The sequence below is a fragment of the Chroicocephalus ridibundus genome, chromosome 2, assembly GCF_963924245.1.
Source record: "Chroicocephalus ridibundus chromosome 2, bChrRid1.1, whole genome shotgun sequence".
Lineage (NCBI taxonomy): Eukaryota > Metazoa > Chordata > Aves > Charadriiformes > Laridae > Chroicocephalus > Chroicocephalus ridibundus.
This window is the reverse complement of record NC_086285.1, coordinates 77,959,589-77,977,976: the sequence shown is the minus strand read 5'-3', so window position 1 is coordinate 77,977,976 and position 18,388 is coordinate 77,959,589. Positions and strand designations below refer to the sequence as shown.

The following is an 18,388-nucleotide window of genomic DNA, read 5'->3' as shown; positions in this document are numbered from 1 at the left end:
TACTTAAGGAGGTTGTCCAGTCACCATCGTTGGAGGTTTTCAACACCCAACTGCACAAAGCTCTGAGCTACCAACTCTGATCCCATAAGTGACCCTTTTTTGAGCAGGAGATGGGCCTGAGGTCCCCCAAGGTCTATTCCTACCTGAGTGGCACCCTGATTCTTTGATAATACTTTGCAAAAGCTCCTCATATGTCTAATTAAGTCTCACTCGTGAAATGAAATGTTAATTTTCCTAGAGATGCAAAAGTGCCAGAATCTGATTTAGAGTAAAAACAACTCTGTAAATTCTTGACTGTGTTCAGTGTCTAACGAGTGTCAGCCTGCTTGAGACGAGGAAGCTATACCATAGTAATAACAACAGAGGAAACTTGAAATTGGGTGTTTTTTCTGAGCGTCCAAGTTGGTTTCTCTTACTTTTCTAGCTGTAGGTTTATGAATTATGATACAAAGAATGATTTCTTGAATGAAAATAAGAGAATGAGAACTTCTTGAACAATTGGGCTGATTATGGAACCTTTTTATCACAGATTTTATTAATTTAATCACTTCGGTAGTACTGATGGCTATCAGTGAGAACTCCTGGCATTAGGGGTTTAGTCTTTGCAGTGAAGTGAGACTCAGAAGGATACATACCAAGTTATTTTAACTTGGTATGGAATGAAAGAAAAGCAACTTTCTTTAAGGAAAGAAAAACAACTGCCTTTGTGAAACCATTTATTTACAGTTTTCTTTAAAGTGTGTACTTCTGTCACAAAGTCTACAATTGTGGAAATGAAAGTTCTGTTTTAGAAAACACGTGATGTTGATGAAGCATCAGTGACTGTTCAAAAAAGCGGTAGAATTTTGCAAAATTAAACTGATGAAATAAGTTTCCTGGACTGATTTTACCAAACTATCTGACAAATGTGAGAGTATATACATCTAATTTATGATAGTGTCCCCAAATCAGGATCATGGCCAATTATACTCACTGCCTTAGCGCTCTGCAAATATACCTCTTAAATCATAGGGACCAAAGGACTATTTAGAAAATGGGCCATGAGTCTATTACTTTCTCAGGAAGGAAAGCATCCATTCCGATCAGGGCACAGAATGCAAATACAGCATCCCAGGCAAGTCAGGGTGGTGAACTACTAGTACCACGTCAGTAGCAACATGAGTTAGAGGGTTTGGGCATAGCCTTCTCCCCCCACAACTACCAACCATGGAAGCAGAGTCCACAGCCTCCTAACTAGAAGGACCACAGAATGGTTAAGGTTGGAAGGGATCTCTGGAGCTCATCTGGTCCAGCGCCCCTGCTCGAGTAGTTCAGTTACTCAAGTAAAATCTAAAGACCTAGGCTGTAATGCACTTTAGAATGTCATCTTTTGCTTTCAGAAGGAAGTAGATTTTTTGAGAAGAGATAGTAGTTGTTGATTTTTAATCTGTGAAAGTACGTACAAACACACGTACATCCTACTTTTAGAAATTATTTTATGAGTAAAAAGCATGGGGGGGAATTGAAAAATAGTTTTTCCAGGCAAAAAAAAAAATTACTTACATGAAGTCTGAATAATGGGAACATCAAAAGAGTGGAACAGGAATGGATTTTGCCTTCACCCTGTTGAAGTAAGGATGACTGTTTACAGAAAGGAAATTGTACCACATCTTTCTGAAGATTTGCTCTGAACTCATTGTTCCTAATACTTTTCATAAAAGTCAACATGGCCATACCTGAATGTAAATCTTCTTCGTCACCTCTTCCCTGTTCATGAATGTACTTACTAAATATAGATCCACAAAACAGGATGCACGTTTGCTACCTTTACCTCAGCAGCACCCTCTCACTGAGGTTGCTTGCAGACAGTCTAGCTATGAGGTCAAGACAGTCACTCCAAAACCACTCTGGATTAAGCTCGTACTCATGTAGGCAAGGGTGTTGTGTCGCCAACTCGGAGTATTACATACTGCAGTTGCATTGCAGTTGTTCCTCCCTTTGTTGAAGAAAAGATTTTGCGATTTCGCCCATCTGTAGCAAAGCAATGGGTATTTGGGTATTTTCTGTCAGGCTATGCTCTGTGTAAGAGTATGGCATCTCTTCCCACAGATGCACAGAATCTGTTCATCCAGACCGCTTCACTGTGAAGCTGTGCTGTTTCCTATTCTGCGGGTCCTTTGGTTAAGTTTTTGCCTGTAACTCGATCATTTGTTCTTACTTACATGCAGAAAACGTGGCCTGAGTCAAATGAACTGCTGAATAGGATGCAATCCCTTCAAATAGATGCTGTATCAGAAGATGCCAGTAATAGTCAAGTAGGTAAGTCACTAGCACGTCATTATTCTGTGTATTCTGCCAAAGATAAAGTTGTGTACACGTACAAAGTCAGAAATCTTACCATTAAGGGGTTATGAAAAGACTCAGTTATTGAGCGCTTCAGACAGAATTGTAGTCACTGTAAAGGTTAAATTGGCTCCCAAATTCATACTTACTGTTTTGAATTTTCCACAGTCTACAGTTTGAACCCATTTCATTTTACACTCCCTTTCTTTCCTCTCCCATGCTGAAAATTTTAACACTAGGCTTTTCAATGGTCACTTTGATAATTACATTGCATACTTAATCTTTCTTCCCATCCTTTTAGTCATGCGAACTGCTGGGCCTGTAGGCTTTAATTTCATGAAGACTTTACTTTTTCGCACTCCAGCCTTTCTTATGAATGCTCTGAATATGACCAGGATGCATAGTTACAACATATTCCTTTGTTTATGATCATGGTCTCTATGGAATCTATCTGAGGAGCACTAATAGATTAATTTTATCTCCTTTCTCCAATATTTCCCATCAAATCTTGGATGAGTTGCATGTTTCATGTTTTTATAGAGCGCTCTCTAAAATACGTGATGATATAGTTACAGTTCTATAGTAGTGTATCTGGAATTCTTTTACCAAAGTTACTTAATCGCAAAGGATATAGGATCATATTTGCAACACTGATTTACAAGCAACAACATCAAATTCAGTAGAAATAAAATCCTTCTAAGTTTGCTCACACCATTTAAGAGACATTATTAAATCAATAGTGTTAAACTGTAACACGCAACTAGTAAATTTTCCCCAAAGCTAGGTTTGCTGTAACTGTTCCTCGGTAGAACTGATGGACTTATTAGGGCAGCCCCACTGCTATATTTTTAAACGAGTACAATTACATTTCCCTAGCAAAAAGAATCACGTATGACTGCAGCAGATTACAGACGCTCTTGTATTTTAAATACAAAAGTTTTATTGTGAATCCACACTTTAGAAAGATACTATCTTGACAGCTGTCAGTCAAAGTCAGGGTTTTTTTTCTCCAGTCAATGGGCATTACTCAGGCAGTGGTAGTGAAAGATATCCCACAGGATCTGTTCCTACATCTCAAGCTTGCCCTGGAGAATGGATGTGATATAGTTTATGCTAATACTGAATTGCTAATAGCTGTCACTTTTGATGAGATTCTTTCTGTATTAGCTTATTCCTCCCACTCCCTCTCTAGCAGCAGAGCGAGTCAGACTGAAGGTGTACTAATATACAGCCATCAAAAGGAACTAGTTTTGGTCCTGCCTAATACAGACTGAATTAACGTAATTTGGAAAAAAAAAAGAAAAAAAAAAAAAAGAGTTCACTGGCATTATCCGAGCTAAATAGAAGCACATACATACACTTTATTCCAATTTTATAGTGGTCTGTAAGAGTCTCTTGCTTTAGTCAGTGTACAATGTTTTCTAGACAACTGTGAAGCTTTCAGAACTTCTTAAGAAAGCATCTGTAGCCCTACCCTTAAAAACACAAGAAAAAGTAATAACAAGCAGATTTTTACATTCTTGTTTAGTCTTGGAATGCTGCAGCATGATCCAGATCATAACTCAGTGTAGTTCAAGACTTAAGTAGAGCTTCCTTTGATAGTGAAAATTAGTTCGAAAGACGTAGATGATGCAAACTGTTTTATCTGGTAGGTATTACTTGTGAAAGTGTATTCTTTTGGACTATGACAAATAAGCTAGACAAAAAGGATTCATCGTGAAATACCTAGACAGGATATTTTACATAATCATTTGCAAACATGACTTTAACGACAAATTATTTGTGCTGTGTGAAGTGACACCTATTACAGCGGTGTTATTTTCCATCCCATTACACTCCAATTTTGCACTGATTAAACACTGGTTAAGGCCAGTGGAGACACACTATTAAATCAGACCCTTCAAATGCCTCCAGGACCTGTTTGTTTCAATGGTTGAGAACTTGATGTCAATATAAGCAGAGTATGCAGTGAATTCTGACACCACTTGACTAAGCGAGATTTTGACACCGATAGCTTAAACAAGCCTATACTTCCTAGATAAAAATCTGTAATACTTCTCAGTGAAGGCATTCTATAAAATAAAATACAGCTTATGCTAGAAGTAATGTTCTATTTTCACCTTTTATATATTACTGTAGTATCAAAGGTAGATTAATAGATTCTAGTGTCATCCTAACAAGTTATATACTTGCATTTGGATGTATTTCAAATATTTACTTTTCCTCCCTTTTAGATCAGCCTAACTCTCTACACAGCTCTCAAGGTCCCATGACCAGTCAGATTAACGAAGCTCTGTTTGCTGCCTCCCCTGAAAACCAGCCTGTTGAGAGCTGTGAGACCTCATTTACACCTGCTGATAATCTAGAAAGCAAACTTCAGTGTGAATACAACTACCATGTATTCGGGAGCCGGATGGATAAAGCAATTCCACCTATAGTATACACCCCTGAAATGAGAGAGGAAGAAAGGAGACGAAGAGTTTCCTATGATCCATATGTAAAGCCATCTCCTACTCCTCAATGGAACGAACTGTATCCAAGAGCTGAAAAAACAGGATCAAACACTAATCCATATTTTTGGCCACAGCCAGCTGCAACAGCACTGAAACAGGGAAATGTGGATGTTTTTCGTGGGCCAAACCCTAACAGTCTTCTAACGGGAAACACAGAGGGTCTCTATGGATTGCATTCAGCCAATACTTTTAGCCTAAGTAAACCTCCTGTGCCTGAATCGGGCCTAAACCTGCAGTCACAGACCAATGCAAACTGGTACCCAAAGAATGCAGACACAGATACAGGTGAGATTCTGCCTCCCCCACCACCTGTGTTTCTGAAGACCCGCTTGTTCCCCGCTTGTTCTTTAAAAATGAAGCATCCAGGAGTGTTTCATAGTTTATGCAACGACCACCTGCTTACTGCTAACAGTTGATCTGTGATATAGCAAAGGTGAACTTCTTTCATGAAGTTGTCTTTGTTTATTTGAAGTTAATCCAGGCTGCTAAAATGCTCTAGCTTTGACTTCATTATGCTGCTTTCACTGATTTCAGGCTGTTAACTTCAAGCGAACCATTTCTAAAGCATCACTGTAATAGAGGAGCACCAGACCCAATGCCTAACTCTTCAGCTACCAGCCAAATGACAGCAGATACTGCTACAGCAGCTGCCAAACCCAAGAGCTGCTACCAGTCCTTCTAGGAAAGCAATGGAAAACTTTTGACTCTCAGAAATGTAACATTTATACCATAGGTTTTGCTTGTGCAGAAACAACATTTGTAGCATTTCAGAAAATAGATGGGTGTTTTTAGCTTGATTTGCAGCAAGGTAAGAGACTCCTGAGCTCAAGTACCCAGCAAGGCGCATAACTGTTTTCTCCAGAAAACTGCCTGGTGCTTCTGAGCCTCTGTCGATATTTGCTAGTGAGCTGTGGACTAGAAAGGTGTGGAGACAAAGAAGAAAGAGAACAAATTAACATTGGCAGAAAGTAAAAATAAATGGTAACTAAAGGCCTATAAGATGCAACTTTTAGGAACTAGAGGTAGCATGAGAAACATGAGCCTGCTCCTACTAAATATTGGATATTTTTAGTGTGGCATTCTTTTCCAGATCGTCTCACAAGACAATCAAGGATGCCTAGCTGTTTACAGGCAGAAAGCCACAAAGGTGTTGTTCTATTAAATTATTTATGCAGAGGCTGTGACTAGTTGTTTATGTGAGTTTATTTACTGAAATGAATCTCAGAGCTGTCATGTCAGAAGGCAGGGATTAGAACTGTCAACATCACTAATAAAATCTGTTTGAAAGAAAAAAAAAGAAAAAAGAAAGTTATAGGGAGGCTGTGGGCAGTAGTGTGGCAGATATCAGACTGAGATGCAGAAGAGCTGCATTACAGCTCTTCCATTGAGTTGTCAGGTCACCCTAACCCAGTCACTCTTACTGCCCCATCCTGAGTTGCGGAGCTCATCTGTGGGCATCCAAATCGATTACTGCCCTGGGCAGGAAGTTACATTTCTGCTGGACATGACTGGCACCAGTGAAAGATGCAGTGGTGTTCCGTGCCTTTGCTAGAGCCGGTCACAAGCAGCGTGCTAATACAAACCACAGTCAGTCTCAGCAGTAAGTAGTAGGAGCACACTTGGGAGTTCTGAATTTTCCAATTTGAATACCTGCTAAGAGGCAGCTCAGCCCATAACTGTGGTGTGCTGTGATCCCACATTGCCATCTACCAGCCAGGTATTCATACGCCCACGTGGAAGCCCATTGCCCTCATTGGGATCCAAGGGTGATTAAGGCTATTAGTCACTGAGAAAAACCACAGTAAGGTCATTGCTTTAACTAGAGTTATTCAAGGAGATGCAATCCTGTTAATTAAAAAGCTTCTTGTCTCTTTGTATTTAAGGGCACAAACTATGTACTCATACTGTTATAAGTGTGGCAGTCATTCTTAAGTATATGTGCTTTTTTTGTTTACATAATGCTTTTGGCATTTTTTTTTTTTATTTTCCCCTCTTTTTTAGGTAACAAAGATTCCACTTCTTTCACAAGGGGAACTTTTACATATTATCCTCCTGCACCCAGAGTAAGCACAGGTAAGCACTCTAGCCTTCATCTGTCCTGGTACCCAACAGGCTATGCATTGCATCCTGATCAGTAAAGCAAAAAACTTCAGGGTCTTGAAATAATTTATGTTGTTGCTTAATGCCTCTAACCATAGCCAAAGTTATCAGTACCAGTATGTAAAACTAAGACCTGTACACACCGTTAAATGTGTTATTTGATGGATCAAGGACAACAACTTTTATGTTCTCATGCTTCTAAAAACGTGAAGGCATTGTAGGATCTCCTGTATACCTAAGCCGGTCAGTTTCTTAGATTGAATGTCAAGTTGCTGTGACTATATCCAACTCCTGAGCCACATACGCATTTGGGACACCTCTCGGTTTTTGCTCTGAATTTTTAATACAGATCTCTAGCTATGGGCTTCATGCCGATCAGCCTTCATTGGCGCACATGTCTGTACAGTTCAACTGTCTTAAACCCCTGAAATTCTGTCCTGTCCCTCAGGAGTCATTAATATATGCTCCTTTCGAGTTGGAATCTTGCTTGGGGCACCCTGAACTCTTTAATTACAAACTGGACAAGCTTTGAAAGGGTTAAGTGGTTTACACTTACAAAGAAAACTTGAAACAGCAGGTCTCTGTCTTCTTGACTATATGCCCCTTAGAGTCTCTAGATGATGGCCTAAAAGTGTCAAGCAAGCAAAGCGTAGAGGCTTGGGAAAGGAGATTTATAAGCGCAGTAACTTTTACTGTTAATATTGACAAAGCATTTGTACATGTTTTCATATCTTTTGCTAGATTCATCTTACTACCAGATAAGAAAATAGCAAACACATGAGATTTCTTCATTTTTTAGCTAAAAATATGAACATATTTCCTTGGTCCTTCACCTAAAAAAAAAAAAAGGATACAGAAATCATAATATTTTGAGACATGATAAAATGCATTCCTTTTGTGCAACTTCTGGAAACTAATCATGCATACATATAAGTATTTCTGACTAGCAGTTTCAGGTTAGCAGATCTTAAATGCATTTAGTCAGGTTTTTATACGTGACCATAGATTTCCACACTTCACATTGCAATTGGGTGTGTAACAAGGATGTTTGTGCATCTAGCCATCATTTTGGGTGATTAAATACAGAGCTTCGTCTATCATTTTAGTTATCTATACTTCAATTTTAGGCCCAGATTGTGATATACAGCATTTAAACTAGAATTAGAACATTTAATGGATGACTATCCCAACAGAGTTCAGAAAACATTGTCAAGAGAAAACTGATGTCACCTAACATGGCTAGAATTGTCACTTAGTTTCATGTTATGTGTGGAAATCAGACAACTGTAAGCAAAAGATACCAAATTAGGTGTTTAACTAATCACAGACAGTAAACCACAGTCGGAAGCTCCCAGAGTTGCACAAAATTTAGCGGTGCAATTGGTTGTATATACATGTTGACTTTTATTGCTGAGGATTCAGGCATCAAAAGAAAGGAGTAGGGGTTTTTGGTAAGGTATCCCAGAAAACATTGTAGTCTTGCCTTAGAACTAAAAGTACAGAACAAGGGGAAGTAAATAAATATTGTTGAAACAAACACTGAGCAAGTAGTGCACTGTAAAAATAGATACAGCTGAAGAATACACACTTAGATAGCAGGGATGAAATACATTGTGAAACAGAGACAGCATAGTATAACATGGAATATAGAAACATTACGAGCAACTAGAAATGATTTCCTGTAATCGTGCAGAACTTGGAAGTCCTAACTGTCAGCCTGAACTTACATCTATGAAAAGTAAAGCTGAGAGGCAGAAGGCTTTAAGATTTAAACAAAAAGCGCTTTCAAGTACAGACCTCCTGAAGCTGTTAGCCAACAAAAAGTGAGGCTGCTACCACGCATTCCTGAAGCGCAGGGAACATTATTTACAGTCTAGTAACTACCAGCATGTAAGGCTTGGTTATGGCACTTTGTCACAGAATAGAATAGGATGGGCTTTTACTAAAGTACCTTTATGTCACGCTGCATAATGAAAATGTGCTCATATTTGCCAGTAAATGGCATTAAATGCATATAAAACCATTTAATCACTTCCCTGATTAGCAAAACCTTCCTCCTCCTTATGTTACTTCTTGGCACTTTGAACCATATGCACTTGTTTATAAAATTGTATTAAATTCCCTTATACAGAAGATTCAGTCAAGTACAACATAAGTAACAGTTCTGGAATTCAAATTGGATCCTACAATCACATGAAGATTGAAGAGCACAATCAACACATCAGCACTTCTCCTGTTGCTACAGAAGCAACTTACACGCATTATGAAGCATCGGGTATATTTGGTAAGAGAAATATCTTCCTAGTTTTGATGTATTCTCCCCATATATTTATCTGGTACAGCTTTCTCCCTCTGATACTCAAGAAATAACTGTTCGGGTCCTTTTCTACTTCATACTTAAGAGCGTATAAAACAAGTAAGGGTTTGTGCTGATACTGCTCTGTAATACCACGTACCTCATTTGTCCTGTAGTTACATGATCTCTTAAGAGACACCAGATGCATCAAGAACATGAGGAATAACAACGCTCAAATTGGTAGAAGCAAGGTTAGGACTAGTGGTCCTTGCCCAATTTATAGTTTAAAACCACAGAATAACCTGAGTTGGAAGGGACCCATGAAGATCATCGAGTCCAGTGCCTGATGCCACACAGAGAAACCTAGAAGTTAAACCATATATCTAAGAGCATTGTCCAAACATTGCTTGAACGCTGACAGGCTTGGGACCACGATCACTTCATTCATGTAGAAATTAGAAGATTTTGGAATTTAATTTATTTTTGTTGGTCAATACTGAGTTAAACTATCCTGGCACATTCCTAAATAAACAAATAAATAGTGTCCCAGAATATAAAACATATCATCTAGACATCAGTCAGATGTATAAGAACTCTAGGAAGGAGCTTTTCAATTTTGCAGGCCTAAGTGAGAAACTATGATCGCCTCAGATCAAAAATCAAGTCCAGCAACTGACCTGTGAATACACATGTTCTGACTGGGAGTTTCTTTCCTGGCATCATTGGGTAATACTGGTTTCATGAAATACACTTCTGATTGTATCACTAAAATTCTGTTTCCACATATTACCAATAAATAGTTGGGGGAGGACAGACGAGACAGCAAAAGGAGCAGAAGCATTAAACAATGCCGTTTTCTTATACTCTTTTCCTTTTTGCAGATGATGCTACTGTCCTGACTGATAAACATTTGAATCTAGTGAGAGAAAAGTTGGCTAAACAGTGGAAGCACTGTGCTCGTAAACTGGGCTTCTGTGATCCTGAGATTGATGAAATTGATCATGACTATGAACGAGATGGACTAAAAGAAAAAGTTTACCAAATGCTGCTTAAGTGGGTAATGAGGGAAGGCTCCAAAGGTGCTACAGTTGGAAAGCTTGCCAGAGCCCTCTTTGGCTGCCAAAGACTGGATCTTCTTACTAGTTTGATGCAAATCAACGAGGAATAAGTTGACTGAGAACTGGGGAAAAATAAGGGTGTTTTTTCCTAAAGATCTCCCGATAACAAGTATTAATTTTGAACAGACTTTCTGGAGCTCTCCTTTTTGCACAGACTTTTTGGAATACATTTTTTCTGCCAAGCAGTTTTCAGTAAATATCTGCAGTAAATCAAAAAGTTTATGTCAAGATAGTTGGTCTTCCAGAGGATAAAAGAAAATAAGCATCTTCCTTCTGAATGATTTTTTGAAGATAATGACAACCAAATGCAATAGTAGTATTGATTCAAGGAGAACACGTTATACAAAATTTCTATATTCTGTCTTGAAACACGTTGGTGAACAAAAGCATGTAATTTCAGCAAAACTAATATATTAGTAATAGTATGTGAAAGACTGACTCACTCCTTGAAAAACTTGGACAGAAAACAAAATCAACTCTTTAAGTTTTGCCAGAAGTGCCAATACTTAGAAGGGTACTATCCCAGATTGCTCTAAGTCAATATGATATTATTTTTTTAAATCTTTTTATAATGGTTATTAAATACAGTTGTCTGTAATTATGCAAAGAGAAGTGTGAATAAAAGCAAAAATTATTTTTGGCTTTAAAAGTATATAATTGATAAAATACTTTCACAGGGTAATATTGCATTAGATTTTTACATTGCTTGGTAGAAAAGATCTTACATGGTAAGTTTCTCATCTGCTTTATGGAATAGTGAAAAAATATGTTTAATCATTATGCAATCCAAAGTAAAAACTTGGGAATATGAGAGCTTTGGGAAGGGGAAAGTGCCTTACTGCCACATGACAGAAGACCCATTCTCCTACTCACTTCGGGGAGGATTACTGGTTTCTCAATCTTTTAGGCTGCATTTATACTAGTAAATTAAATGTGCCTGGGAATCTTCGTGGGTGCTGAGGTTAACTGGCATGCCACAGCCTGCTGCAAGGATATGAAATTCTTTAAACCTTCAAAATATTGTGGAAGTGCTGAAGTTGTGTCAGGGAATGACTGAACCACTCTGCAGTGTAGGTGATGGTATCCCAACGCCTGGGAATATTCGTTGCCACTCTAACTTGCTAGTATCGACATAATCTCAGTGTGCAATATCTACGAAAGAAGCATTATTGAGCTCTAAATTTTTATGCCCTAAGAATAATTATGTCGAACTTTTCCTGTGAAGGATGATACCTCCTAGTTGCATTAAATCTACAAATGTTTCCAGCATATGTTTTGGACCAGCTCGTTCTTTATGCTGTAGAAAAAGCAGTAAGTGTTCACTAGCTTCTGGGTATTGTCAAAAAAGCTAACAATTTAATAAAAGTGTAGTTACAATGGATTCCTGCTCTTTGATACAGCAGACACCATTTTAGTAGAAGCAAAATGAAACTGGAGTCATAGCAAGCACCAACATAGTTGTCATCTTTAAACCTACTTAGCACAAGGCAACAGTGGAAATGGGAGTTTAGCAGAAATCAATACAAAAAGTGTGTCATCCACCCAGATACTGGAGCATTTATATATTTATTGTTAATGTATGCTAAAACATACTTATGCTGGCTTGGGGTGTATCAATATATACCACAATAATATTTATATTTTGAATTCCTCAGAATTTATTGCATTGCCTTACTGTTTGTACTTAGCAACATGCTAAATTTTCTACAGACTCTTGAGCATATTAGACAGAGAAAAGACATCATTCTCTAGAATAATGAGTATAAACTTTCCAGAAATAATAATTTGCTCTTCTTGACGCAGATAGAGAAACACATGGCGGGGGGGTGGGGGCAGCTGCCTTCTCTGAGCCAGTCCACAGAGAGTTACAGCCACCAGCTACTGTGTTACTTTATGAAACAGATTCCCGAATGGATCTGCAAGGTCCATTTAGTCTCCAGTAAGATTAGTTTCACTGTATTGCTACATCAATTCCCTACACACACCGAACACAACCCATTTGCTTTTAAGTCTCACATACCTATAGTCTTTACACAACATGCTATTTTTTCCCTCATAAGAGCCTTATCTTATTTGGTACACAGAATGAATTGTGATCATTTAATAGGCATACACTAAATGCTTCATTTTGTCTTTATTAAAGCAAGCAAGCCTGGACCTTATGTTCCGAAACAACGAGATGTACAGCAGAAACATGAAGCAGAACAAGATTTAGGAATAGGACAGTCCTAGATCTTTAAAGCAGGATGTGGGAGATGAAGGTCGTTTTAGCTTTGATGCTGTCAAGTCCAATTCTAGACTAGTGCTCATAGTTCAGGTGATATTGTAGATGGTATAGAAAGCAAACACAAAACTGAAAGCTAGACACAATCTCTTACAGAACTCAATCACAGAGAAGAAGGTTCCGCTTCCTGGGCAGTAAATATGAAGTACTACAAGCTCTTTAGCATATTGTGGAAAGCCACATAATAGGACCCAATGCCTGGAAGCTGCAGCCAGGCATGCCAAAATTAGAATACGTATTTAATAAAAAGGATGATTAACTACTGGAATAAACTACCTAGGGAGTCTGTGGGTCCTCTTGATATCTTTTAATTAAGACTGCTCTTGTTTCTTAAGATGGATATAGTCAAAACCAAAGCTATAGGTGTCAATACAAGATTAACTAGTTGAAATGTGAAAGATGATGGTGTACAAGAGATACAAAGAAAAGAGTTAGTGCTCTCCCCTGGCCTAAAAATTTACAGAAACATTAAATATGGCAGAGAGAGATCAGCTAATATTAACTTTCTGGGTTATACGGCAGCCAATCTGTTCTGAAATTCTTAAATGCAGCGAGGATTAAAGTCCGTGTAATTCAGAGCAATTTATTTTGTTAATTTTGTTACTATGCCCCCACTAACAGTGTACAAGCAGCTAAGAATTTTGGGGAATCTTTACTGCTTCCAAAATAGCTTCTAAGTCATACCAGTTAGTAATACTAAATGAAAAACTCAGAGAGGACACTGTTGCAATGTTTGATATGTGAACTTTGAACACAGCTGGCAACATACAGCTCTCCTCTTCCTCAGAGGCCAGTTTCCAAGCAGAGGCAATGCTCGAGAACTTGGCCTCTAATTGATCAAGCAGCTTTAAATAAACTATGTCACTTTTCTCTGATAGATTTTTCGTCATTATACTACAACAAATGAAAGCCTGTTTTCAGCCTTGGAGGCATAAGGAAAATAGAGTAAGAATCTCTGAAACATGCTCAGCCTTGTGCATGGTGAGAAGGAGCTACAGAGAAACAAAGTAGGAAGAAGGATGAACTAGTACAAGCAGAGCCACATCAGAGCTAACTAGCACTTGGGAGAGCTTTCTTCCCTGGATCCTGTGCCCTCTAGGCATTTTTTTCACCCCTTCCTCACCCCAGTCTCTACAGGCTACAGAAAGTGCTCCTTGCAGCATGCCAGGTTGCCCTCCTAGCATACCAATGAGCATCAGGAGTCAGCCGACTGATGCTCCTTTGTTCCTCACCACAAAATGACAGCTAGGGAAAGTGCAGCTCTCACATTCTAACCTTAATACAGCCCCCGGGGAGAAAGCAAGGGGGAAGTTAGGATCAGAACAGGATCTAGGGTACAGAGTCTAGAAGCTATCTTTGTGCTGGGGGAAGTACTGCCTCCGAGTGGAACAAGAGGAGACCAGACTCCTGACTTAATGCTGGGTTTCCCTCTCCTCTCCCACTCCTCTACCACTCTAAGTAGGTCACTTCCTTTCTCTTTAGCACAGTTTCCTCATCTCTTTGGTACAGACACTAACTTCTGCCAGAGCTAAGATGTGATCAGATAATAAGCATTAGAGCTTACAGAGCTCAGAGAGACGCTTGATGAGAGATGTTTGAGACAAAAATCCACGCTAATCACCTTAGCAAACCAGTAATACTACTTGGATTTTGAATGATGGGTTGCAATTTCTCTGCTCCCCACACACATCTCAAGTCAAGAAAACTAAATGCAGCATCGTCTGGGTCACTGAGTTCACTAAAATAGACACATACAGCCCCCTCCATAAACATATCAAGAACCATCTTCTGAATATTACTCTTGCCCTCACCAAGGGAGAAGCTGTTTCTGCTTTTGTACCAGAGTATTTAGAGCCATTTCAGGCCTCTGAATCTAAAATGCCCTGAATCTGAATAAAAATTATACCAAGACTCTGCTTAACGTTTACAGTATGCAGATCATACTCAACTTGGAAATTATGAGACCACCTCACATTGACACATCTGCACTTGGGCACTTCAGATTTATAATGCAGTTATTCATGAACATTATGAAAGGTATGCAGACACTACTTAAGCTGACAGACAGCTGTCCTTTGCTAGCATAAGAAAAATACAGGCAAACATAAAGAAAACAGTTCTTAAATGCACAGCTGCATCTTAATTTCTTCATCAGTCTGAAATGTACTTTGAGTCAAGGTACCCAGGATCTTTTTCTACTGGCTCTTCTGCTTATGACAAAGCATCCTTTTTTTTTTTGCGATGTAAGTCCAGTTGTTCTCAACTCGGATAATATTCTAGCTAAATAGGCCTGCTGCTACAGAAACACATGCTGCTACTCTCTACACTTCACAGCTTCAAAAGTCATTCCGCGTCCACTCAGTCTTTCTTATTTGGAAGGTCAGTACCAAATCATAGAAACAACAGCATTTTCACATCTTTGTTCTGAATTTAGCAATTCAGCACTACCCAAATCTTACCTCTTCATGGAGCTGGAACGATGAGGTTCTGTCCTAAGATGAAATTGTCATCTGCTCTAACACTCAGCATCCAAGAGGCACAAGAGCCCAAGTATTAAAACAGGCACAAAACCAGCAGGATATTTCACTTCACAGAAGTAGCTAAAATAAAAGAGGGAAAAAAAAACCAGTCAATGTGCACACAGAATCAGGCAGCAAGTCTGCAGCAAGCAGAGTCTACAACAGTACCCAGATCAATGGGGACCCCAACCAGACACAGATATGGCTGTTACACAGCTGGAGCTAGGGCAAGGACCCATGACCCTGTGCTGAACTGAGGCCCCTGGGCCCACAAGCAGAGGGTGTGGGAGGAGACCCCAGCTGAGGCCAATCAAGCCTATTGCCCTGAAGGCCCTGACAAATGAGTTCCTCCTTGAAAGCTCCAGAGTTAAAGCCCCACTAATGGTAACAATTCTAGTGTCTTGTATGGGATCACTGCTCCTGATACGAGAATCCCATGTGTGGGTGAAATTAATGCCTCTGGAGACCTGGAATTAGTCTTTCTGACTGATGTTCCAGCATGTCTCAAGGGACCCACTATGTCAATAACTCACTAGGTGTTATCTAGATTTTTCTACATCCTGAGGAAGCAAAAAAAATGAAGGTATGTGTTTTCTGTAGTTCAGGAGACCACTCTGTTCTTGCAATTTAATAGGCCTATTGAAATATCTCACTGTTCTGCAGTTTTGTCCCTCACAAGAGGTTTGGGAAAATACTTGTGGGCTGGGAAATGGCATTTGAATCACCCTTTTCACTGCTGTCCAGTTCCATAAGAAACAAATCCATGCAGCACTGATGGTGTCCCTGGCTGCAGGGACTGTGAGGGTTGATCACAGGTGACGAAGTCTCACTCTGCAGCAGTGATGCCCTCCAGAGCCTTGGGTGGACTTCACAGGCAAATCCTCCCAGCAGCAGCAGCCAGAAGCTGCCATTAAACCCAAGCTTCTGTCTGTAGAGATGACCACCCTAGGGAGATGAGGCAAATACAAGGGGGGCAAAAAAAATATAACAGGGCAGTTAAGAGGCAAAGGGAAATCTGTGTTCAGAAACACACCAGTAGCAGAGCTGTGCTACCTCTTTTAAAGGCTTTTTTCTTTTCTTTTACTTTTCTTTTCCATGTAATGGCCAGAAACAGTTCCCAAAACCTGAACCATCAGCAGTAACCAGACAAATACAAAGATTTTGTGGGAGCAGACAGGAGAACTAGTGCCCCAGTTGTTCTCAACTCTTTCCACAGGCTATGAAAGGGTAAACCTGTGTCTGGCTTACGCAAAGCATTTTCTCTCTTTTCAGTCATTAATTTATGAGGAGAACACTTTTGAGGAAACGGTTGAGCTGAAATATTTAATTCTCCCAGCTGCCGATCTGGGAGAAATGTCCAAATCTGTTTTACTAACAAGACAGCATGTTCTGGTGAACTAAAGTGAACACAGTTTGAACCTGTGAGTTTACACTCTTTCTGTCCCCAGATCATGCGCCACCTGCATCCAGCCTTGGCAAGGTCCTGCTTCCACAGCTGCATCTGGGGCCATTGCCCTGTGGGTCCAGACAGCAATGATCTCCTCGAGAGCGACTCTCTCCTGTCACCCCTCCTGGAGCTGGTCATTTTCCCAACACAGAAAGAAAAGGGGGTTTTGCCGGTGCCATTTTTGCCCCAACTCTCATGTTAGTTTTCTCTCCCCAGGCCAAAGAGGGCAGGATACTGCCTGTGAGAGGGGCTGTATGGCACAAGCACCTGGGAGAAGAACAGCCATTTTACAGGGCTCATATGCTGCAGAGCTGTGTCTGAAGGCCTGGAGATGACACATGGTGCAGCATCTCGACTGTGACAGCCTTTTCTGCAAAGAGACCCCTCAGCTTTTGTCACACTGACAGTGGGTTAACCCATCTGGAACTACCCTATCTTTTCCTGAAGTGGTACACACACCTCCTCATCTCCCTTTTTTATCATTTGGTGAGGGCCTCTGGCTTTACATTTCTGCTTACCTCTTCTCTACACCCTACACCGTTTGATGAACCCTTTCTACATTATCCCTCAGTTCTTCAGCACATGTTCTAAGAAGTTGTAACATCTTCAGCAGTAGTAGGTAGAGAATATGTAGGAAGATCAGAATCAGAGGCATTTTAACAGGAGTGAAATTGGATACAAAAAGTTTGAGGCCTGTCTCTCTGAAGCTCATAGTGCAACATGAAATAAGAGCTCCTTTTGATTTGTGGTAATTGCAAAATTCAGGAAAAAAATCAGTTTGTGTAGCAGAAGACCAAGCTACCCCTATTTCCTTAAATGCAGAACAGTCGGCTGCCACCTCCAGTCATTTTCCATCAGAAATAAGTGCAGACTGTGACATTCACAACAAAGATGAACCTCTGAAAGTGGCCTAAGAGCCAAGGAAACTGTAGGGGCTTGTAGATGTCATCGGGCAAGAGTGAAGGCAGCTTGTCCTGATGATGGATTGCTTGTAATTAGCCATACTAAAGACCTTAATCTTAAATGGTTTGATCTGCTCAGGGGATAAATGGAACCAGTATGCTCACACAGTTGAGTTAATCTCTTTATGCGCTGGGATTTGTTATGACTGTCATTCACCTCTAAGACTCGTTGGTCCCGTGCAAACGAACGGCAATGGAGTGGGAAGGCTGAGAGCTACCCATGCTTAGGGCAGAAGCTCTGAGCTCCCACAGCGCTGGAGTGAATATGTAACACTGACCTGCCCTGAGGAAATCCCTCTCATATATATGTAAGGCATAAGGCAGGAGACCTTCTTCCCTGGGTCTGTTTCAAGCCTGGTTACCAGCTGTACAGCTTTCTGCTGCTTTTCCTCGCCACCTTCACAGCCCTCTCCACTATTGCCCTGGGCCGGCTGTGGCTCGGGCTGGTCATTCCCCTCCACACCTGGAAAGCAGATAGCAGTGTTACCTGAAATAAAAACCCTCAAAACCAAAAGTAGTTTAGAGAGGAGATATTGCTTTACTCAACGTTGGGTGGAAAACCCACTAATCTAGCACACCTTACTGGGGATATTTACTCATTATTTATACACAAAATATTCTCATAATGCCACCTACCTAATACATAACTCCACCTAGGCTTACATATTCATTAGGATGACCGAACAGTCTTTTTGCACATGCATATCAAATTTTGCTGTGTTGGCAAAACACTTCTGCGCAAGCATGAGTGTCTCGGTGGTCACTTGGGTAAGGAGACCCTTCCTCACGTTATCCTTTTAAAGTATTGAGTCATCTCAGGACAGTAA

At 40.0% G+C, this 18,388-nt stretch overlaps 1 protein-coding gene across 1 annotated transcript in view; it reads left to right on the top strand.

Moving 5' to 3' along the window:
- Positions 1 to 11,620, top strand: part of RIPK1 (receptor interacting serine/threonine kinase 1) — a 24,173-nt gene extending 12,553 nt beyond the window's left edge. The window contains exons 8-12 of the mRNA XM_063326005.1: positions 2,208 to 2,298; positions 4,557 to 5,120; positions 6,837 to 6,908; positions 9,067 to 9,219; positions 10,113 to 11,620. Coding sequence (XP_063182075.1) covers positions 2,208 to 2,298; positions 4,557 to 5,120; positions 6,837 to 6,908; positions 9,067 to 9,219; positions 10,113 to 10,399 — 1,167 coding nt within the window. The 3' untranslated portion in view covers positions 10,400 to 11,620. The remainder of the gene's footprint in view (positions 1 to 2,207; positions 2,299 to 4,556; positions 5,121 to 6,836; positions 6,909 to 9,066; positions 9,220 to 10,112) is intronic.
- Positions 11,621 to 18,388: the final 6,768 nt, after the last annotated feature.